The 25,076-nt window shown below is 44.6% G+C and overlaps 1 protein-coding gene across 3 annotated transcripts in view; it reads right to left on the reverse strand.

Annotated features, from left to right (window-relative positions):
- BRAF (B-Raf proto-oncogene, serine/threonine kinase) overlaps nucleotides 1–25,076 on the reverse strand; it is an 803,995-nt gene that overhangs the window by 542,016 nt on the left and 236,903 nt on the right. For all 3 annotated transcript variants that reach the window (XM_085651927.1, XM_085651928.1, XM_085651929.1), the window contains exon 6: nucleotides 13,811–13,959. In XM_085651927.1, the coding sequence (XP_085508053.1) occupies nucleotides 13,811–13,959 (149 nt within the window). The remainder of the gene's footprint in view (nucleotides 1–13,810; nucleotides 13,960–25,076) is intronic.

Genomic DNA, 25,076 nt, shown 5'->3' on the forward strand with positions numbered 1-25,076 from the left:
ACCACACAGGTTACAAGTAGATGAATACACATTGCAATTAAGTCACCTATAATCACTTCAGTCCACACCAGTCACAAAGAAAGATCCAGCCAGATCTTGCAGAGACATGTCTAGGTGTCTTTATCACACTGCTCAGCTCTAAAACGCCTTAAAGCCGAATCAGCATGTACACCAAAAAAATGTACACCATCAAATGGCATATCTTTCAGTGCATTCTGTACAGGCTCCGAAAACCCAGACTGACGCAACAGAGCATGTCTGCATAGTGCAACTGACTGAGCCATAGCTCTACCCACGCAATCAGTGATGTCCATACCACATTTTATGGCAACGTTTGCACTTGGTACAGGGGTACCATATCTATCAGAAAACCTGCAATCTCAGAAGCCACTGGAATGTAGGTTGTCATGGTCATGTTGGTCATGAAGTGATTCACTGCTAGCAAGATCACTGTTGATCTCTTGGAAAGAGGGAAGGATTTCGCCAGACTGGAAATCAGAACTGCCCCAATGCAGTGCATCCTCCTGGATGGAACTACAGGAGGATCAGAAACTAGAGTATTTTACTGAGAAGCTTGTGCAGAGTCCTTATTATCAGGCCCAAAAAATACTCCACATCCTCTTTTGATCCGACACTTGAACAGCAATGGGCTGTCTACCATCAGAGAAAGACAGTCAGCAAGTGTAGGAGCCTGAAAACTCGAGGAGAGACAGTATTCCAGATTCACGGATTTGTAGTGCTGGTTTCCCACCATAAAACAGAGACATTTCCTTAGTCCATCCCAAATGCGTAGATGAAAGCAGGAATCTTCAATGTCCACTGTGCACAGTCATTTCCTTGAGAAGCTGCCAGAACCAATGCCCAAAACAGCATCTTAAACTTCTGTAGGGGAAGACACTGGTTTAAACAGAACTGTAATTGGGTAAGACAGCACTCCCTTTTACCATACAGGAAAATAATGGAAGGAATATTCTTGCCCCTTTTCTGAGGGCAGAATCAGGTCCAGTGATTTTAAAAGAAGAGCATCTCAACTTCTTGCAAGAGCCCGGATGGAGGAGCTTATGCAGCAGTCAAGCAAGCATAGTCACTCATCACCAATCTGACGACTCATGAAATGGTGGTTACTTGGTTTCATGGGTGGTAATGGAGAGAAAATCTCCTCCTACGGACGTGGAGATTTATCTTATGGAATGGTACAGACGAGAGTGGTAGGTTCTTAAGTGAATCATTAGGACTTTGTGGCTTCTACTGAGAAGAACAAGCTACTAACCTTCAATGACAATTTCTCTGGTGGATACAATATCTGCCTGTGGATTATTCACCTTTTGAATTATCCCAATGCGCAGCATTCAACTGAAACTTTCCTCCTCAGCTCTCCCACGTTGATGAGGACGTCACACTGGAACAGCTCCGCACACAACTCCATGTGACGTTATCGGAGCCATAAGAAGACCTCCTCAGCGTGCTGACGTCAGTTCTACCCATTTTCTCTGTGCCTTTGTGGTGAACGGTTGAACCAACAAAATTTTTACAAGTATGCACAGTATAAAAACAAAACCAAACCTGGAAATTTTTCACTAAGAGATTTCCCAATGCCCACTATCTCATGATACCAGCAACAAATCACCTAAAATACACATTGATTATTTTTTGGTATAAGCAGACAGGCAACAGGGAGGCGGGTGGGTCAGTGAGGAATCCACAGGCAGATACTGTATCCACCAGAAAAAGTGTTACCGAAGGTCAGTAACTTGTTCTTCTGATGGATACATCTGCCTGTGGATTCTTCACCTTTTGAATTGAATCCCCAAGCAGTCCCGCTTCGTGATGAGGGTGCCTGCCTGCCTATACCAAAAAATACTGCAGCACAAAACAAGCAAAATGGCCGCCCCTTCTCACTTCCGAATCTAAACAATAGTGCTTTACAAAAGTGTGAGGGAGGCACAAGTTGCCGCTTTGCAGGTGTCTACCACAGGGACACCTCTAGCCAAAGCAAAAGAATACTTAGCTCTGGTAGAATGAGCACGAATGCCTTTAGGAGCCTCCTTCTTGGCCAAGGCGTAGCAGATCTAGATGCACAAGATAATCCACCTGGACAGCGTTCTTTTGTGGACAGCCTTGCCCTTCATCTTTACCACATAATCAATGAAGAGTTGAAGTCCTTGGTTCTGTCTAAGTAGAAGCCGACTGCCCTCTTGGGGTCCAGGCGATGTGGTCTCTCCTTCTCTTTAGAAGGGTGAGGGGGAGGTTAGAAAGTGGGTAAGGTGATGGACTGCCCCAAGTGGAAAGGAGAACCACCTTAGGCAGGAATACAGCTCTGGTCCTAAGAACCATCTTATCCACAAGGAAAGACGTAAAAGGAGGCTGGGAACTAAGAACCTGCAAATCACTCATAATCCTAGCAGAAGTGATTGCCACTAAAAATATAGTATTAAATGCTAGAAACATTAAAGGTCTAAAGGGTGAACGTATGAAAAATGTCAGAACCAAATTTAAATCCCACTGAGGCATAACAAAAGGAGTGGGAGGAAACCTATTAGTGAGACCCTTAATGAACCTCATAACTATGGGAGATTTAAAAAAAATGAGGGCTGATCTGCTAAACAGAGAAAAGCCGACAAGGCAGATAAGTAGACCTTAACAGTAGGTACTGCACAACTTTGTTGCGCTAGGGAAATAGAGAAACTCAGAACATCAGATAAATGGGACTGTTAAGGATCAATCGATCTCTCTTCACACCATTTAACACATTTGGCCCACCTACCAGAATAGACAGATTTGGTGGAGTGTCATCTGGCCGAAAATATAACGTCCACCACAACAAGTGGGAGAGAGAAAGAACTCAGGTTGCTCGTTCAATCTCCAGGCAGGAAGGTACATGCTCTGGAGGAGGGGGTGTAGAACCTGACCCAGCGACTGCGAGACAAGGTCTGCCCTGAGAGGGAGACTGTGGTGAGTGCGCAAAGAGAGAAAAAGGAGGTCTGTGTACCACACCCTTAGCGATCAATATGACATGGACACGGTCTTAGCGAATCTTCCTCAGAACTCGAGGAATCACTGGTATGGGGGGAAATGCGCAAAAAATCTGTGAGCCCCAATCTAACTGAAATGCACCCCCTTATGTTCTCAGTGTCAGATACTGGAGACTGCAGAATGACAGGCAGTGCGTGTACTTGTGAGTGGCAAACAAGTCCAAATGAGGAAACCCCCGCATCCTGAAAATTGTGACAGACCACCTCCGGATGGAGATGCCACTCGGGATCGGCTGAAAATTGCTGACTGAGAGTGTCCATATGTACATTCAGTTCTTCGGCAAGATGATTTGCGATTACGCAAATCTGATGGTCCTGAGCACAGGACCAGAGTCGTAGAGCCTCTCTGCAGAGAAGATACAGCCCTACTCCTCCTTGTTTGTCGATGTAGTATCTGTTAGGACCTGAACCGACTGACCGCGAATGGAAGGAAGGAAGGCCTTGAGAGCCAGATGTATTGCCCGCAATTCCAAAAGATTGATGTGAAACGATTTTTCCTCTGTAGACCAGAGACCTTTGACTTCCAGATCCCCCAGATGCGTCCCCCCCACCCTAAAGTGGTGGCATCCGTTATCACTGTGGCCACTGGAGAAGGAGGGTGAAACAGCTTCCTGGGTTGACTGGCACACTCCACCATTGCAGATCTGCTGCAATGCCTCTGTAGATTCTGACCGCCTCCTCGAGATCTCCGTTGTGTTGAAACCACTGCCTTCGGAGGCACCACTGGAAGGCCCTCATATGCCACTGTGCAACCAACAGAATGCAGGAAGCAAACAGACCAAGCAGGCTCAAAGCCTTCAGGACTGGAACAGACACTCCATTCTGAAAAAGTGGAATCATAGCCTGGATGTCTTGAATCCTTGAGTAGGCGGGAAGGCACGACTCACTGTAGTGTCCAGTATCTATCCCAATGAACAGGTTGCTCTGAGAGGGCACCAGGTGAAACTTGGGTAATTTTCTCGAAAACCCCAGTTGAACAACAGCTTTGTTGTCACTTGCAAATGACACAACACCATCTCTGGCGACTTTGCTTTGAGCAGCCAGTCGTCCAGACAGGGAAACGCAGGAATCCCTGACCTTCTGAGATGTGCAGCTACCACCGTCATCACCTCTGAGAAGACCCAAGGTGTGGAAGTAAGACCGAAAGGAAAGACTGCAAACTTGTAATGTCGATACCGCACCATAAAACGGAGATACTTTCGATGCGAGTTCAGAATGGGAATGTGAAAAAACGCATCCTGTAAATTGATCAACAACATCCGGTCTTCCTTCCTCAGCACGAGAAGAACCTGTGCCAGGGTCAACATTTTGAATTTCTTCTGTTTGAGGTAAAAAAGAAAAACCCAGAGGTCGAGGAACTACCATAAATGACCGTCCTTTTTGGGAAGCAGGAAGTTCCTGAGAGTAGTACCCCTGACCTCTTTCCTGATTTGGAATTACAATTGCACTATTTTGCTGCAATGACAGCACTTCCTGCTGGAGAAGCAGAAGATGCTCTTCTGAGCAAAGACCATGACGGGGAGGGACAGGAGGAGGAAACTCCTGAAAGAGTAAGGCATATCCATTCTCTATGATGTTTAAAACCCAGAGGTCTGTAGTGACAGACCTCCAATGAGGTATAAAATGGGACACCCACCCTCCCACGGGACAAGCATGCTCTAAGATGGTGGAGCTAGAGCAACTACCCTACAAAAACCGCTGAAGAGGCAGAGAAGGAGGATCCGACTTGCTGTCAGGCAGCACCCCACAGACAATCTCTGCTCTTTCCTTTGTAGGACCTGTACTAGGGATTTGCCTACTGCTGTTGCGGTTGCCTCCTGCCATGAACGGACAAGTTTCTTGCAAAGCCACAAAGCTTACAAAACTGTCCAAAGCTCCTGGGTTGGGTCTGAAGTCCCAAAGGCCTTCCGTAGCCTTGCTGTACTTTAAGCGCTGCAGCGCTGAATCTGCTTTAGCCCCGAACAGATGGGACGCTTCAAAGGGTAAGTCCAGCAATGTAGCCTGGACATCGAGCGAGAATCCTGAACTACGCAACCAGGCATGCCTCCTCATCGCCACAGACGACCCCATTGCTCTGGCTATAGAGTCGGCTGTGTCCAGTCCAGATTGGATCACATGGAGGGCAGCAGCTTGGGCATCTGATAACACCTCAGAAAAATGCCATTGGACCTTTGCGGGTAACTTTGGTACAACCTCCTTGGCTGTGTCGTTGAGGGCATGAATGTACCGGCCCAAGAGACAAGTGACAAACGAGAAAACTTTCTTCGCCCACTGATCCGTGTGCTTTGAATCCTTATCAGCAGGCATTGATGGAAAGGAACCTGCCAACAGCTTTGAAAAGCACGAAGCCTGGATCACCAAGCTTTCCGGCGAAGGATGGGAAGACAGAAACGCTGGATACCCAAGAGCCACCTTGTATCTTCTAGCCACAGACCTGGAAACCGCTGGAGTGGACATTGGTTTCTGCCAGATATCCATGATGGTCTCTGGTAATGCATCATTGAAGGGCAGCAAACATTCTGACACAGAGGACAATAAATGAGGAACCTCTGTAAGAATATTTGACTTTTGTTCCGCTGTAGAAAGAGGCAATTTTAAAAGGTCCACAGGCTTTCTAATAACAGTGTGGTATGTGGTCACCTCAGTTGGCAGCAAGCCCTTCAGCTCCCACTCAGAAGAGGTGTCCAGGCTAGTCTCTGGCAAACCCTCAAAGTCAGGGTCCACTATCTTCCATTCTTCAGCCCCTCCATGTTCATCCTGGTATTCCTCTTTCTCCAACAACCTTTGAGCCTCTCTCCTGTCTCATCCTCGGAATCGGCTTCAGCGTCACCAGATGCGGTGCCGATGATTTCGGCACAATCGTCGAAGGAATGTCCGAGTCGAAGCCGGTCAAGTCTGCGCTGGTTCGGATCTAGACGGTGCCGGGGAAGAACCGCCCAATTTAACTCGACCTTTCAAAGATTGCAGAAGCATCTATAATCTTGGCGTCGGAAGAGGCCAACTTCCTGGAGCCACAAGCATAAAGGACATGAACGGCGTCTCAGGAAAATTAGAGGGAAAACCTCCGAGGGAATATGCAAACAGTGCAAAAACCAAAGGAAATGATGGACGGAGTGTTGAACATTGCAAGCACTCACCCCCAGTCAACTGATCTGGGTTTAATCCATCACCGTTCTTTAGCCCACTCTGCCACCCCAGTTCAGACATGGCCATATGCAAATGAGTCTGACCCTGTGCCTCATGGGAACAGTCCAGCCCGAACTGCCAAGCCATGTCTTGCCTGGACCGGAAACAAGCTTCCTAGGACCGGTTTCTGGCATTTCAGCCGTCTTCAGCCAGGCTTGATTGAATCCAGTGGCAAAGTGAGCAAGGGACTCACATCTGAGCATACCCTGCCAACTTATGGCAAACAAAGCAAAAACCAAAGGAAATGGTGGACGGAGTGTTGAACATTGCAAGCACTCACCCCCAGTCAACTGATCTGGGTTTAATCCATCACCGTTCTTTAGCCCACTCTGCCACCCCAGTTCAGACATGGCCATATGCAAATCAGTCTGACCCTGTGCCTCAAGGGAACAGTCCAGCCCGAACTGCCAAGCCATGTCTTCCCTGGACCGGAAACAAGCTTCCTAGGACCGGTTTCTGGCATTTCAGCCGTCTTCAGCCAGGCTTGCTTGAATCCAGTGGCAAAGTGAGCAAGGGACTCACGTCTGAGCATACCCTGCCAACTTATGGCGAACAAAGCAAAAACCAAAGGAAATGATGGACGGAGTGTTGAACATTGCAAGCACTCACCCCCAGTCAACTGATCTGGGTTTAATCCATCACCGTTCTTTAGCCCACTCTGCCACCCCAGTTCAGACATGGCCATATGCAAATCAGTCTGACCCTGTGCCTCATGGAAACAGTCCAGCCCGAACTGCCAAGCCATGTCTTCCCTGGACCGGAAACAAGCTTCCTAGGACCGGTTTCTGGCATTTCACCCGTCTTCAGCCAGGCTTGCTTGAATCCAGTGGCAAAGTGAGCAAGGGACTCACGTCTAAGCATACCCTGCCAACTTATGGCGAACAAAGAAAAAACCAAAGGAAATGATGGACGGAGTGTTGAACATTGCAAGCACTCACCCCCAGTCAACTGATCTGGGTTTAATCCATCACCGTTCTTTAGCCCACTCTGCCACCCCAGTTCAGACATGGCCATATGCAAATCAGTCTGACCCTGTGCCTCATGGGAACAGTCCAGCCCGAACTGCCAAGCCATGTCTTCCCTGGACCGGAAACAAGCTTCCTAGGACCGGTTTCTGGCATTTCAGCAGTCTTCAGCCAGGCTTGCTTGAATTCAGTGGCAAAGTGAGCAAGGGACTCACGTCTGAGCATACCCTGCCAACTTATGGCGAACAAAGCAAAAACCAAAGGAAATGATGGACGGAGTGTTGAACATTGCAAGCAATCACCCCCAGTCAACTGACCTGGGTTTAATCCATCACCGTTCTTTAGCCCACTCTGCCACCCCAGTTCAGACATGGCCATACGCAAATCAGTCTGACCCTGTGCCTCATGGGAACAGTCCAGCCCGAACTGCCAAACCATGTCTTCCCTGGACCGTAAACAAGCTTCCTAGGACCGGTTTCTGGCATTTCAGCCGTCTTCAGCCAGGCTTGCTTGAATCCAGTGGCAAACACTCCGTCCATCATTTCCTTTGGTTTTTGCTTTGTTCGCCATAGATTAACATGGGTGGCTAGCAGTTATGAGCACATTTTTGTACTACTTTTCTCTGAATAAAACAGGCATAGTAAGGAGCAGAAGAAGTAACCAACTTCTCAGTATGAACTCCGGAATTTGTTAAAAAACATTTACCAATATGCATAGAAATGCAGATATATCAAAGTAATCATAAATCTATAAATAAGTATTGTTATGAATATTCAATGTTGATATTAAAAAATATATAAAAGGAAAGAGAAAAAAAATATATCAAAGAATGTGCGAGGTTCCTAGAACGGAAAAGGAAGGATGCAGGACTGCTTGGCCCACTGCCGCATCACTGTGTATCGAAGAATCCAAGCAGTAATGTCTGGTAAAGGTATGGATACTCTTCCAGGTTACTGCTCTGCAGATGTCCTGGATAGGTACCCCAGCAAAGAGGGCTGTCGAAAAAGAGACTGCCCTAGTGGAGTGAGCACGGACCTTCCACTTGAGGGGCTTTCCAGCCATTTGACGACAGTATTGGATAGCACTAGAAATCCAACGTGCAATGCCCCGTTTGGAAAGGGGAAATCCCTTACGAGGAGCACTATAAGCCACAAAGAGTTGGGGTGACTTTCTAAATTGTTTAGTTCTGTGGAGATAGAATTTCAAACAGCACTGAATGTTCAGAGAATGAAGGGATCTCTCAGTCGGTGTTGTAGGCTGTGGGAAAAAAAGTCTTAAGAATCAGAGGTTCATTCAGATGAAAGACCGAAGGCACCTTAGGGATGAACTTGGGGTTAGTACATAGCATTACTCTGTCATCTTTGAACAGAAGAAAAGGCTCCTGGATAGTGAGGGCCTGCATTACACCAACCGTTCTAGCAGATGTTAGAGCCAGAAGGAGAGCCAGCTTCCATGACAGAAAATTTAACTCTGCCTTGTGGATATGTTCAAAGGGATGCTTCATGAGTTGAGCCAAGACCACATTAAGGTGCCAGAGTGGTGGAGGAGGTTTGATCGGCGGAAAAGTCCTTTCATAAACTGTTTGATTATGCTCGCTGACCATAAAGAAGGGCCTGAAGATGCTCTTCTGATACGAGAAATGGCTGCAAGGTGAACTTTAATAGATGCGTGAGCTAAGCCCGCTTTAGCCAATCAGAGGATTTAAGGGAGAATCTCATGAACTGAAGAAGAGAAAGGATGGACTCCCGATTCCTGGCACCAGAGACAAAACCTCTTCCCCTTCATTTGATATGTTTTGTTAGTACTCTGAGCCCGGGCATGAGAAAGAATGTCCTTACACTCTGTGGGAAGACTCAGGTGATTGAACTCTCTGTGTTCAGCAGCCATGCCGATAATTGAAGAGATTTGGGACGCGGATGCAGTACTTAGTCTTGGGACATCATGAGTAACGATTGGATGGGATCCAAGAGAATCGGTCGCCTTTCCAAGAGAAGAAGTAGTTCTCTGTACCAATACTGGAGAGGCCAAGACGGTGCTACGCGGATCATCCTTTATCCTTTATCTTCATCAGAAGTCTCGGCAAAAGAGGAATGGGTGGAAATGCGTAAACAAAGGCGCCTGACCATGGCATCGAAAACGCATTCCCCCAGAATCCCGGGTGGTGTTGCCATCTTGCGAAGAACCGGCATTTCTTGTTCGCCAGCGTCACAAATAGGTCTATGGAAGGTTTGCCCCATAGCCAGAAAATGCTGTCCAGAGTTTTCCCGATTCAGTTCCCACTCGTGGCAAGCAGACTTAAGCCTCCTGAGAGTTTCCGCTGTTGCGTTGAGATTTACCCTAATGTGCTAGGCTTTCAGCGAAACCCCATTTTGGATCGCCCACTCCCAGATGCCTTGAGCTTCCACTGACAACAGACAGGACCTTGTGCCGCCCTGCTTGTTGACATAATGCATCACCGTCGTATTGTCTTTTCCTGATGACAACCGATGAGTTTCTGATTCTAGGAAGAAATGATTGTAAGGCTAAGCGAATCGCCCTTAGTTTCAGCAAATTGATGTGGAGAGACAATGATTTTGCTGCCAACGGCCACTTATTTGAAGATCTTGCAAGAATGTTCTCCAGCCTTGCAGGGATGCATCTGTTGTTATAACTTGAGGAGCCGGGGATGCCAGAAAGAGAGACCCTTTGGGGAAATGTTTTCCTGGTGCATCCACCAAGAAATGGCTTGCACATCAATGGAGTCACCTTGATGACATCCTCGAAAGACCCGCTCACCTGACGCCATTGTAAGTCCAGTTGTTCTTTCAGAGGCCGCATATGAATAGTTGAGCCACAGACATTAGTTTCGCTTGCCTTTCTAGCGATGGCAAAGCCTTGCTGAGAGCAATATTCATTATGGCCCCCAGAAAAACTGTGCTTTTGGAAGGATGAAAGTTTGACCTCTCCCTGTTAAAGGTAAAGTCCCAGATTGTCAAAAAGTCTGGTGCAGGTTGTCACGGAATTCCTGGCTGCCACCATGGAAGGAACTTTTATTAACCAATCATCCAAGTAGGGAAATACCTCGTGTGGTTGCCTTCTGAGGAAAGCCGCTACCGGGGCCAGACACATTGTAAATATCCTTGGCGCTGATCTGTGGCCAAAAGGCAGGACTTTGAACTGATAGTGTCTCCTGGCTACAGTAAAGCGAAGAAACTTCCAGTGCGATGGATGAATGGGAGCATGTTGATAGGCGTCCTCTAGGTCTAGAGCTGCCATGAAATCTCCCGAATTAAGAAGCAGACGTATGTCCTGTAAGGAGACCATTTTAAGGACTGCTTTTTGAGATAGGCGTTGAGCGCCCTCAGGTCTAGGATAGGACGCTACTTTTTGAAACCCTTCTGAAACAAAAAGAAACAGGAGTAGACCCTTCCCTCTCTGGGATATCGGAACTGGTTCTATTGCCCCTTTTTTGAACATTACTTGGGCTTCTAGGCACAGGAGACGCAGATGTTTCATCGCGTTTAAGAGAGGTAGAGTGGGCGGAATAAGATGAACAAATTCCAAAGTATAGCCAAACTGAGCTATGTTGAGCACCCATTGATCCATTGATATCTTTTGCCAGTGTTGTATGTACAAAGAAATCCTTCCCCCTACAAGGCGCCTTGTGTTGGGAAGGAGAAGTAGCGGTAGCCTGAAAGCGGTTATTGTCAACGTTATGAGTCCTTCCCCTGACGTCCTGCTCTTCTTCTGGGTGCCGATCTGGAATAGGCCACAGATTGAGCTTGCCACTGATTTTATTGCGGACAATAAATCTGTGTGGATGATGTGTAAGAAGGGTACCTGTATTGTTACCTCATCCCCGAGGTCCTCGAAATGAAACTTTACAGTACTGCAGCGTCCCAAATGACTTTGCTGTGTCAGTGTCCTTTTTTATGTCTTGGAGAGCATCGTCAATGTGTTTGCAGAAAAGGGCTTCTCCGTCAAAGGGAAGATCAAGGATCTTATCCTGAACTTCCGGCCTAAAAGATGTTGCCTTGAGCCAACCCTGCCGGCATAAGACTGCTGAACCTGCCAGAGCCCGAAAGCGATGTCCACTGCGCAGTTTATGACCTCCAAGGAAGCTCTCTCACCCTCCTGGAGGATTTTCTTGGCCTCCAATTTACTCTCATCTGGAAGTTGGTCGATGTAGGGTGAAAGGTCACACCACATCTGCCTATCGTAGCAGCCTAAAATAGCCAGATCATTAGCAGCTCTGAACATCAATCCAGACATTGAAAAAACTCTTTTGCCTGCGTTATCAAGGCGCCTGCCTTCCTTGTCCAGAGGCGCAGAGACTGGAGCTGCCGGATTCTTAGACTTCCGTTGAGCCGCCTGTGATATTACAGAATCTGGCTTTGGGTGACCCAACAAACAAGCCAGACTATCCTCTTAGGCCTTATATTTCTTCTCCAATCTTTGAAGTACAGGAACCACAGTGGCCGTGTCTTCATACCCTTAAGGCCCTCCTCCAATAAAAAACTAACAATGGGAATGGTATGTACAGATTTCCTGAACGGCTCCTTCAGTTTGTGAACTTGGCATATGCAAATGGAATCTTTTGGCAGCCCTTTCCAGAAGATTGTGGAAACCACCTATATCCACTGGTGGAGAATCTATAGGAATTGGTGAGGGTGATGATGGTGTGGGAATTACATAGTCATCCCATTCACTGTGCGGATTTGAAAGATCTCTGTCCTCTTGGTCATCATCAGAGTTGTCCTGAAGGTGGCACCATGATCGACTGTAACAATGGTACAGCCTGAGGAGTAGAAGGCACTGAGTGGTGTCTTGGAGGCACTGGCGTTTGTTATGGAGCCAACGGTGCCGATGAAGTTAGTGCCGTCATCACTATCATCGCCGTCGACACTGTCGTGGCTGCCGTTGTCGACGCTGTCACAGTCACTGCCGTCTACGAGAAAGGAACTGTATCCCTCAACCTCAGCAGTGCTCTTTGCGACGATCCCGTAGTCGGTGTTGTCTTAGGAGGAGGTATTGACAGAGACTGACCGTTGCCTGCAAAAACCTCACCCCACGTCGACGATGTCTATGATGAATGCTTCGCCGACGACGATGATCTTTTCAACAGTTTCTCCTCAGGAGGAACAGAAGAAGGCTTTTTAACACTTGTTCTTCCCTCAGGAGGGACTGAATGTAGTACAGAGCTTGCCTTCCTTACACTGCTGTCTCCTGATAAATGTCCTTTCCTCTCCTATTCACCTTGTCTGACATCAGGAATAGTGGATAACAAAGTTCTGGGAAAACTTGAAGTAAAAGTGAAGGAAAATACCTTGAAAGAGAATAAAGAAGAAAATAACTGAGCAGAGCTCAGTGGAGACTCCCTAGCACAACTTGCGGAAGTAAATCTGAAGGTCTGAGGTTCTCTCAGGGGGGTTCTAGAGGGTAGGATTGTTCTGATTGGTTAGGTTTTTTATTTGGTCTCTTTTACAAAAAGAGATGGATATGTTACAAAACTGAAATGGGCCTAGGCCTAGTTTTCTAGTTTGTATTAGCTTTGCATAGCTATTTTGATGTACCAGGGACTCTCATCTCGACAACGGGGAATGATTCAAGCATGTGAATCTATGAAAGTTCCAATACTGGAGTAACGGTATGTATTTGTAATTCCAAACTGCAATTCGGTAACATGTTACCAAATCGCAATTTGGGAATGATGCATACCGAAAGCATTTTTCGGTCACAAACGACTCAATTCTGTGAATAGGGGCGATTGTGACAGAAAATATTTTTGATACATCTGGCCCTTAGTGCTTGCCTGGTCAGCTGCCTCTGTCAGCTGCTTGTGACATACATCCTCGTCCTGCCTTATAGCGGTGTCTGACTGGGCTAAGAGTCCTCACAATAACAATAGTTGAGTAAATTGGCTCCGTCCTTCCTGAATGATTTCCTCATCATATAAATGGTTAGTGAAGAGGCAATATATTTGACAAGTCCAGGTGCTTTCCGGGGTGTGGGTGGACAATGCAACAGGTAGCCAAGGGTAAATGTACTCATGTGACAGCCTTCATCCATCCTTGGCTCCTAAAGGCTGCTCTAAACTCAAAAAGTACCCACTCTGTGCTCGAGATTAAAGGTTCACTGTGCACAATCATCACTACTACCTAACCTCGGAGCATACGCACATTTTTATACCCACTCATCTTAAACTGCCTATCCAGCTTACAACCTTCATATAACTATGATTTGTATAGCACACTAATCCCTTGGGCGCTTTACCCATCATCACCCATCGTCTCATTCACACGAACAAATCTGCATTCCCACTCACATTTAATCAGAAATTCACACTTGCCCATCCACTCAACTACCGCATTTACTGGCTAACCCATGCCTACACAAATGTATACAAATTTGCTATCAATTAACAAAAGTTGTTCAGTAAAAAAAAAAAAAAAAAAAAATGGCTTTGACCAAGCTTGGCAATCTTGTGGCTATTTCCATGCTCTTGCAACCCACGTGTATGTGTCCACACCATTAAGAGCATGTGTATTAAAAACATGTACAGAGCTATAGTATACCTACAAAATCACATAGGTTGAGTGGAAGGCACAACAAGTAAAGTCTCTTTAAATGGTAGGTTTGATTACTTACTCAAGTTGGTCATAATTAACACACATCAGTGGCACTTCAGTACTGCAACGCTGGTGAAACTTGTACCCACAGGTCTGACAACGAAAACCTTGGAAAAGCAGCTTCCGACAGAAGTCGCAGAATGCCAAGGTAAAGAAGGTCTTCCGTACCTAAGAATCATAAAAAAATTATTTGCAAAATCATGATATCAGGTAGGCGAGCTTTTATTATTCATAGCTTAAGTAATCCAATCTGCCCGTATGTAACTCCTGCCTTTTTTGTTTCCTCAACCTCTGCATTCTTTATCGCTGCTTAACACCACTCAGACCCTACGATAGCTTTTATTGTGATCACCCTTCTCTGTACATGAGACTCTGCTGACATGTGGCTGGCCATCGCTGAATGGTGTAAAATGTTAGTAATCAGCAACCCGTAAATTGATGTTCTATCAACAGGCTAATCCTTGTATGGACCTTTGTCAGATGAGTTTAGAGGGCGTGGAGCCTGCAACCTTTTCGCTCTCATTCTCAACATTAACATTGTCCAGAAAGGGCATGAAACCAGATGGCTAACCTATGAGTTAGTGAGGTTATAGTTTTTATGTGAGCTCTGGCAGAGCACCCATTAGGCCAAAAAGACAAATGAACCAATTTTTTATGTTTGTGATATGTTTCTCGCAGAAGTTATCCTCAATGCCTTTTCACTGCAGAAATACAAATCAGACTGAAGGCTGGTCAGCTTGCCCCGGTCTCTCGTCAAAATCCTCCAAATGACGGGCCATTTACAGCCGCCAAGAATCAAATAAAGTCTCCACTTGCCATGTCTAATTAGTCTTCCTTCGCCACAGAAAGTGAGTTTAATCTTAGGAGGTAGGGCTCTTGCTACAAAATTCTTCAGTACTTCAGGAAAACCTGACCTTGGTGGGCGAACCCAGACAGCTGACCACATCAGACATGAACAGTGAGCTATAGGTAAGTCAACAGAAAGGAACAAAAAATATATAACACAAAGCTTTGAAGGGGCATTTTAAACATGACTTGAGCCCGTCCATCGATTTCCTCTTCTAGGTTCATCACATTACACCTGGTTTTCATTCCAGGTGGTCCAAGGACATCACCTAATATGAGCTGTTCAGTCATTTTAGAGCATACGGGTCATCACACAATTATAAGCCTCTGCTGTGCTACCCATCCAGCCCTGAGACTGTGTGCCAGATGCTAATTTACTGAGTCGTGCCATTTCTGACTTAGTGTGTTGTCTGCCAGCCCTATACCTCATAGCTGTCTGCTCTTATGAGCCTGTCTGCTAACCCTGTCCAGGTGTGCAATCTGTCCACTTCTAAGCTGTGTGCTATCTGCCAATCCCTGCCCCTGGGTGCTACCTGCCACTTCCCAAGTCTCTATGATACTTGCCCATTACTGCGTCTCGATGTTAAGCTGCAATTTGTCAGCCTGTGTGGTTTTCTCAATTTCACCTAATCATGAACCCATTAACTATTTGTCCACCTTTGAATAAAAGAGCAGTCACTCCTTAGCCGGTCAAGTGGGAAAATATATGCATCTTTTAAGTAAGAGAACCCATTTTCAAACACTTCACACTGACCTTTTCTTTGGTGATCCCCCTGTCAAAGTCATAGACTCAGAAACTGCTATTATTCCCACTGCCACATGATTTGATCTATACCCTGCCGTCCCTTACTTTAAGAACTTAGGAAAATCCATGTTTCCAATACTTATTTCTGATCTCATTTAAATCATGCTTCACATTCTAAGTGCAGAAAAGGCTATTTTGAGCAAAAAGCATTTAAATAAAATCCGAATCTTACTTAACACTGCTGCTGAATTCTAGGCAGTAAATATTCGAAATTTTAAAAACAGAAAGATACTATAAACAATAAAAATCCCACTGAGCATTTATTTTGTCATACTGAAAAAAGACGTGATTAATTTCTGAAGCTTGTAGCAGATTCCTTACATGTTAGGAATTTATGATGTACAGCCATGTGAGGGTTAATGACAGGTCTTTAAGTGTTCTGCAGACAATATGGGCTTTCTATGCTGGTATCTTTTAAGATCCAAATGAGAAAAATATTTCCTTTAGTCTTACATCCCCTAATGGAACTTTGTGCAATTGCACAAACGTTTTGTACAATATTACAGGTTCCTTACAAAAGTGTAATTTGTGGCCAATTTAAAGCAACAGCAGTGACAAAGCCAATGCGTTGAGGTAGTAAAAGCCTTTTGGCTTTATCAATGCTTTTTCTGCGTAAGACTGTTGCCTTGTAGGAGCATGCATTCTATAGAACGGTTCCAATCATAAAAGAGGTGAAAACAAGCTGTTTAAAGGGGACGCCTGGGAGTAAGAAGATCACATTTAGTTGATATGAGATTGTATAATAAAATAACCAAGAGGTGATATGAAGCGAAGAAAGAGCTTATTTCACTACTTTTTCCAGGTGGGCCAAAGGGAAAGCTGAGGCTCTGGCAAAGTTGCCTGCTAAGACAGTCCTACAGATGGACTCAGCAAATGTAGGGCCAGTGAAGACGATGATTGTCAACAGACAATGGCCAAGATCCAAGGTAAAACCCCATTGTTGGCTATAGTAATTGGGGAATAGGGAAGCCTCCAGCACGAAGTACCCCACCAGAGATCATCTGTGGCCACTGAGACCCTGAAGAAGGACACCAGGTCGTAGACTCAGAGTCGAGACACAGCATATCTTGGTGATATTCCGTCTCCTGAGCAGAAAAAACAGTCTTCCTGTGGTTCTAATCCTAATTAGTAAAGTAGGTGTTTGGTTGATTACTTATTTATTATACTTGTTCTGCATTATGGAAATCTTAACTCAAGTCCAAATCATCAACTTGTTCTGTCAATGTGCAAGATCCAGACAATTTTGATAAGACATTTATTCTACAACCTATCTACAGGACGTAGTGGCTGAATGTTATTCATTTTTCAATTTATAAGTTTACAGAACTAAACGTAACATTAATTAGAAGATTATATTTTTCATGCAATCATTTAAAAAGTAAACGATCAAGGAAAATGTCAGCAATAGACAAAGAGGGCTGCATTCTCCCATAGTTGAAGACCGACACTGCTCCTTTAAGGGAGTCAATGCAACACCACATTGAAAAACATCTAGTTTAGTAACCCAGTCTCAACATTAGAAGTGACCCAAAGTTAACATAGCCAAGGGAAGGCACACTAATTACTCCCCAAGTGTTTCAAAGCACAAACATATAAATGGTCAATTGATTGTGACTGGGAAGGAAGGACAATAGTGTGTAAATCTATGAATAATACCAAAGCTGGAGCACTGCAGTCACAGGGGAGTAATATGTTTTTCTCCGGCACTGGATCTTTCATTGATTCACATGCTTGAATGTAAACAGTGGGCAGTGTTCAATGTTCAGCATCAGTCCTGGCAATTACCACGCATCAGGGTTAGACGAACACATATTAGTGTTGGTGTCCGCATCATCGAACTAAAATGCAATAGTCAGGCATTACAATTCCTCTGGGGCCACTGCAAGGTGCTCAATGAGTTGCATAACAAAAGCAGCCTTCAGACCCATGGAATCGGAGGGAGCAGTAGAAACATGCAGGCAAAGGTATTTGACCAGAGAAAACTCCTCTTGCCTTGACTTGGATGATCACCTGCTTGCAAACAACCAGCATTTCTTGTTCGGAACAGCTGCAAACAAATCTAGCATCTGCTGCCCACACTAATGAAATATTTTGTTTAATCAGATCTGGGATCATCTCCCATTCGTGAGATACGTCAGCCATCTTGATGAGTGCATCCGCTCATGAGCTGCTCTCCACTGGTTCCGCTGTCAGCAAAATGCCATGACAGACAGCTCATTTCCATAGATTTGAGATTCTGACAGAGCTATGGAATTAGTACCTCGGTTTTGTTTTATATAGAAACATCAGTGTTTCAGTGATTGTGCTAGCTTTGCTAAAATCCTTGGTGCCAATTTGAGGCCGGCTGGCAGCACTTTGAATTGACAGCAGCACCCAGCTACTTCCAAGCACAGTTACTTGTAGGTCCTAGGACATATCAGACTATGGTAATATGTGCCCTGCAGTTCCAGCAATGCCATGTATTTGTCATCCTGAAGCACTTCCTGCAGCGTAAGTATTCTGAAGAAAGGCTTCCAAAGAAATATGTTTCATTGTTAGAAGTCAAGAATGGTTTGCTGTTCTCCTGACTTTTTTCAGATAAGAAAATATCTGGAGTAAAAACCTGTAGTTCACTGGCATTTGGGGACTTGCTCCAAATCCCCCCTCGCCCAACAAAGAAACAACTCTAACAATAATCAACATAGATCAATGAATAATACTGCTGATAATCCATCGCATGCCCATACAGATCATATTTGGGCCATTCCACCCTTGCTCCCCCCTCAGCAATGTATGGATTGGAAGAGTATCAAGCTATAAACAATGTACACTCTTTTAATCTTTGCTTGCTTAATGGCAGGCTCCCGAGAGATATCCCTATGAAATACACTGATTTTTTAAGTAGGCTAAATGCTGTGTTAGACTATACTTTTGTCGAAGCTGGGCAATTTCATTATTGCATTTCCTATTCCAAGAACAGAGAGTGTTTGTGTAGCACAGCAGGCACAAGCTTCCCATTCCCCACCTAAACATCAAACGTATCAAACATTAGGAGCTCCAGCAGGATGCCAACATTTTAACAGCCTCTCATGAACTAAGAAAATAACTGACAAAAATAAATCATTGAATTGCTGTAGAGAACAAGAGACTAATATAAGCTGGATCCCTGCAGCAAGAATTGTAACATACGTGCCCACATGCCAAAAACATTATTGAATGTACAAAGCCAGAAACCTAAGTCATGTCCCCACTTCACTTTGGGAACCGATCGTCGGCACTCTTCACTTTATCATGAGCTCGAATCATTAAAGAAGACGTTAAATAGGCTCCTCAAACAAGCAGAGAATGTAGAAAGGTAAGAGAACCTACACAGGAAATCAATGGCTAAAAACTGCAGAAAGTCACGATCTTCAAAAAATGTTGGCAGTTCATAAATACATTTGTTACACAACACAGAGTAAACTTGGGTTACCCATATTTAGTCATTATATATCGACAAGACCAAAATCTGGGACAAGTCTATTCATATCTGCCTAGGAGGCCTCTATCATGGATTATAGTCTAGTACAGACAAATTAAAATCTCAAAACCTGATGGCACACCTGGCGCTAATTATTATTATTATTATTATTATTTGGAGCTTATAAAGCGCACTTATACCCGAGGGTGTCCTGGCGCTGACAAACTGAGCATCCCTGGAGAACGAGTGTCTAATCCCTGAACAACCAGGTCTTCAAGCCCTTCCTGAAAGAGAAAAGTTCCCCCGATTTCCTAACGTGTGCTGGCAGACAGTTCCATGCGGTGGCTGCACCGTAGGAGAACAGCTTTCCTCCCCAGATGGCCTTTTTTGTCCTAGGTACCACCACTAGATTGCCCTCCATAGAGCGCAGTGCCTTCCCCGCCACATACCGCTTGAAACAAGCCCTCAAAAACTCTGGGCCAGTGCCTTTCAATGCCTTGAAAACCGTACACAAGGCCTTAAATTGAGAACGTCTGTGTATCGGGAGCCAATGAAGTTTCCTCATTCCTTCTCGGATTGAGGCATGCTTAGGTGTGCCTGTCAACAGTCTCGCTGCCGCGTTTTGCACCATCTGCAGTCTGTACAGATGTTTCTTTTTCAGGTTGAGGTACAGACTGTTACAGTAGTCAAGACGTGACAGGATGAGAGCCGACACTGCTAGCCGGAAGCCATCCGTGGGCAGCAATGCTTTAACTTTCCTCAGTATCCTGAGGATATGAAAGCAGGACGAGACCACTCCACTGACCTGGCTTCCTAAGTCCAGTTTCTGGTCCATAATCACCCCCAGATTCCTAGCTTTGGGTGTGGGCACAGGTGGCTTCCCCAAAGCGTCGGGCCACATAGCTGGGGTCCAGGTGTTGGGATTATTTCCAAATATCATTACCTCGGTCTTTCCAGCATTTAGTTTAAGGCAATTAGCGGCCATCCGACTTGCGATACCTTGAAGACAGTTGTGACACCTTGCTGGCAAATCCACTTGGGACCCCCTTTGTACTGATAACACGATCTGCGTCTCGTCTGCGTACGAGGTGAGTTGGAGTCCATACGATCTAATCAAGGCTCCCAAAGGGCTCACATAAACGTTAAAAAGAGTGGGGCTCAGGGATGACCCTTGGTCTTCTGAATACTCTATTCAAACACAACTCCGATTATTGGTCACCAGTTCTCACAAGCCTATTATTCACTTAAAACCTAGATTGTTCCTACATAGTGACAGGGGTCTATCCATCACTTAATCTTTAAGAAAGGCAAACCATCGAACTACAGGCTGATTGCATTACTCGACATAGAGGCAAAATATTATGCTAAAATCATTTTAAACGTTTTAGAACCCTGGGCAGAATCTAACAATTTAAGATCGCCTACACTAAGAGGGTTCAGGGGCGCTAGTAACACTTCAGATAAGATCCTTGGTCTCTCAATGTTAATTGTTAATACACTTGTCACTAAAGGTAAAAAGGTGCAGTCTATTTGCCTGCTTTGTATAGAATGTTCGATGGAGTGGACCGCTCAATTTTCTGGTCCATACTACAAAGATGGAGAATTACACCTCCAATACTGAGGGCCATTCATTCTCTATCCTAGAACACCTGGGTTCAAGTTAAAGATTTACCTAGTGCTATTAAGAGCTTGTCTCTCTGACTCTTCAATCTCTGCAATATGCTGATGGCACAGTTATGCTAGATCATATGGCTAAGGGTCTTCAGTAAGCCCTCAATTTCTTGATTATTATAAACTCTGGCAACAAATTGAGAATCATCACCAAAAAAACTGCTCTGTATGTTTTCAGCAACATTCACTGCAAGTTGAGTAGGTGGCAAATTGAGGCAACAACAGTAAAGAGACAAAAAAAGTACTTTTTATCTTGCTGTCTTGTTTGACGACAGAGGTTCCCCAAAAGAACATTAGGCATATTTAAAGGCCAAAGCTGCTTTGGCAACCTATGCCAAGAAGTGAGTTCACAATAATCTGGAATTTTCTTCACTAGCACCCTTATTAACTATCATACATACAAGATTTCTCTCTTCAATCGACTACTGCCTGGTGGTGTTTCCAGGGATGTTGGCATAATGGCTTAATAGAAATGATTCTAATTTAATTGGGCATATTTTTTACCTTTCAAATTCTGTAATTCAATCACATATCAGACTTGAATTTCATTTACAGCAACTATCACTATAGCTGATGCTTACGTTCTAAGGGCCACATGTTCGACCATTTCATTTTGCGACTTGCAAATTGTGATTTTTAGCGACTCACAATTAGCGAGTCGCAATATGAAATGTACAACAGTGTCTCAGCCACTGTTTGCAATTCACAAATGGTTGCAAAGGGACCTGCCTCGTTATTATTCATGAGGTAGGTCGCCTATTCTGACTCACTGTAAATGGTTAGCACTCACAAAGATTATTATTATTTTTTTTTTTTTCAATGCAGCCCATTGTCCTCAAAGATAAAACGGGATGCATTTGTAAAAGAAAATTAAACGTTTCTGTTTAATTTTTTTCAGATTAGGCACTGGTCCATGGGACCACTGCCAGCTCTAAAAAACGTTTTTGCTGCCAATCACAAAGGGGAAGGAACCCTGAGGACCCCGACCTGTTTGCGACTGGCTTACCACCTACTTGAAGTAGGCGGTAATCTGCAACTGTTTTTTTCACTACATTCCGGTCACAAACAAATTGTATATCCCCCCTGCAACTTGCTATAAGGAAGGGACACCCTTCGCATCCCCCTTCCTAAAAGCGACTTGCAAACTCTATTTTGCGAGTCGGTAATAGGTTACAGACTTGCAAAATAGAGTTGATACATGCTACAGGTCGTTTTAGCGGTCGCAGATGGCCATTCGCTATGTGTGACTGCTAAAAATGGTCGTACACGTGGCCCTTAGTTAACTGCCACAGGCTGAGGAATGCCAGGGACAGGTCTCTTAAGGCCGCAATTTGGTCTCTTCTAGGAATAAGCTAAGCAAATTTTGACCCCTGGATAGATTAGTTTATTGTCAATAAGAACACATTGCAACTAGAAGCCCTGTGGATTTTACCTCTGGCAGTCGAGCACTTCAGGAAGGTGGCTAAAAAGAAACCAAGCTATTCTTTTGCCCCAAATTTCTAAGACAGCCAGACATCTTCATGCATTTTTCTATTAGTCCCACTGTTGGAATTTAGACATGCTTGCCCTGCACACAAGCACTGAATAAGGAGTCACCTACGTGGCTACACGTTTGAATCAATAAGCCACATTCTATGTGCCTGCCCCAACTTTTTAATGGAAAGAAGAATATGGTTAAGACCAATTTTTCGGAAAAGTGACTGTCTGTATGCTATGCATTAGAGGCTGTGGGCAATGCATTAAGTCGCAATATTATGAACATGCTTGGTTATGTTCATGAAGGGGGTTATTCACCTGTTGGGTACTAAGGATGAGGGGCTCATTAAGATGGTGTCTCTAGGGCACAGGTCTTCAAACTGTGGGGCGCGCCCCCCTGGGGGGGCGTGGATGGGTTCCCAGGGGGGCGCAAAGGCCTCTGTAAGCACATGTAAATGAAGACGCGCCTGGAAGTGCAGTGATGTTTATTTGCTGCATTTCCAGGCTGTCTTCATTTTCTCCGAAGCCCTTAGAGTGCCGTGGGGCCAGAGGTCAGTGGGTGTGCTGCTGGGGGCTCAGCTGGGCAGAGTCTGGAGTCTTATTAAGACTCCAGCACGCCTGAGTTTTCCACAGGTCTTTAAAGACCATTTGCATACCTTTGGAAACTGGTTACTGAGGCTTAGTTTTTTTTCTTTTTCCAGTACCCCCTGGGCCCCGACTCTGCCTCTTCCTTACAGTTGTACTGTAAATTTACTGCTGTAGTGTGAAAATGCATTTCATGAAAAGGAATATGAAAAAGGGTTGCCAATAGAAAAAATGCCAGCCATGTATGTATGTTTAAAGAGCCTGCAAAGACCTTGCTTTGATACTAAATAGGGCCTTAAATAAAAAAAAGTATGTATTCATTTGTAATGTGACTTTCTGTCCCTTTTATTTTCAGTCATGAAACATGCAGGCAGCCCTAAAACACATTTAAAAGTGCTATATTTGCTTCTCTGAGTACGCACAGATAAGTGCGGAAAATAGGGCTTTAGGTGACTGTTTATTTTTGTACCGTCTGCAACATCAAAAACATCAAAATAATGAGCTGGCAAACCTAAATCATAAGACTGGAAGTTTGCTGCAGGATCAGCACATTATTTCATTCACCCTCGATTACCTGATTAATTCCATAATAGCAATAGTTTAATTTATATCTGAAACCCTACGCCCCGTCAATAACATGCTGATTAACTTCAAGTGTCTGGGAATTCACCCTGCATTCAGACAACTCACTCCTCATTCTCACCCTTTACTTTCACGCTCACCCTGCACTCACAGCGCATGTTATGGTTTTCCCGCATTTGCCACATAATCTATTGTCTGCTGCATAATTTGCAGATTAAAAAATGCAGCAACACATGTTACCTCACAGTGGAAGGCCCTTTCTAAAGGTTGACTGGTCACCTTTCTGTTGCTTATTGCTATATGTGGGTGTTAATGTGGTACTTATGAGGGGCAATAAAGGCCAGGACAATGTTAACAAGTGCAAAAATAGCAGAATAGTGCAGTAATGCTATCACAAAATATGCAGCATAATTCGCTTTTGCTTGCTGCAAAAGTTAGTCAACCATGCTGCATAATTTGGCCTTCTCCTGTCGCATAATTGTAATGGACATGTTTCTAGTGCTATGAGGTCCCAGCCTGTGGCAGAAAGCACTGTGAATATGTAAGTCATTATTTTAAAACAGTATTTACATACTCTAAGCTAGACCGCTGCAAAATGATGCAGTGATTGAGATAAAACAAGTTCTTACAAAACGTACTTTGTAGTACTAAGTTATCAAACTGTATCTAATGCAGACATTTTTGTGTCTCCACTATTCCAGATCCCAGCTGATAACTCCTTTACATTACATCTTAAAAAGAATAGATCTTTGCCACCATAAAGCTTTAAGCAGATCCACTGGAATTATTCAGCAGAAGAGGACAACATTATGCGGCAGGTTTGACTAAATTATGCAGCAAGAAAAGGTAAATTATGCGGCACAATGCACTACATTTTGTGGTTAGCATTACTTCATTATTTTGTCATTTTAACTCACGGTAACGCTGTCAGGGGAAATATTTCACCTCATTAGTACCAGTGTAGCACCCAAATACAGCAGTAAGCAACTACAAGATTACCAATCAATCTTTGCAGAGGGCCTTCCACTGCTCCGGAACAATTTGTCACGCTTTAAGTAACTTTTGTTCCGTTTGAGCTAGAATCAAGATTTTTTTGTTGAAATCTGCAGATTATGTAGCAAATGCAGTACACTGATAATTATGTGGAAAACGCTGCTGCTGCTGCAGGAACTCATAATTAAATGGTTTCTTTTTTAACTTTCTGCTCTACCACCCACACTTCGATTTCAGGCATATCAAAGTCAGTATTAACCATACAGGGGCAGTTTTTTGTGAAAGCTGAGTCCATGGGGTGGCAGGTAGAAGGCCAGCAGGGTGCATTCAGATGCAAAGCCCTAATCCTCTCGATCCTTGGGTCCTCACAGTAATGGTCCAGGAGACAGAGGAAAGGAGCGAGATTCATAGATATTGTCAAACAGAAGGCCCAGAATAGGGAGCACTGTTGCGGACTCATTTTTATGTTTACAAATGGCCAGATACCGCTTCTTCAGAGAGATACCCCACAGAAGGGGACAATATAAGTGTTTTTGGGTTTTTTTAAAGGGACATTCATTAGTGAAGCTGGTACTGCTGCCAAGTGTGTAAGTGGCCACTGCTGGTTATCATAAAGGAGCAGATGCAGCAGGACTGGGGCCCAGGGATTTGAGGGGCCCACTGCATCACAATTATGACTGTCTACCTTTAAAAAAGGGGCATCAGAGCTTATTGTCCTTTCAAGCATTAGGACAGAGGTGGTGATCCATCATGGAGGGGGAGAGGTAAAAAAGGCAAAGGAGATAGCCTGCTACTCAGGACTGCAGTTATCATTAGTGCAGCAGATATAGTTGGATTGGGGTCAAAGAGTGTGAGGGGCTCACAACACCCCAATTATGTGGAGCAGTT

This window comes from Triturus cristatus, chromosome 4_1, assembly GCF_964204655.1.
Source record: "Triturus cristatus chromosome 4_1, aTriCri1.1, whole genome shotgun sequence".
Lineage (NCBI taxonomy): Eukaryota > Metazoa > Chordata > Amphibia > Caudata > Salamandridae > Triturus > Triturus cristatus.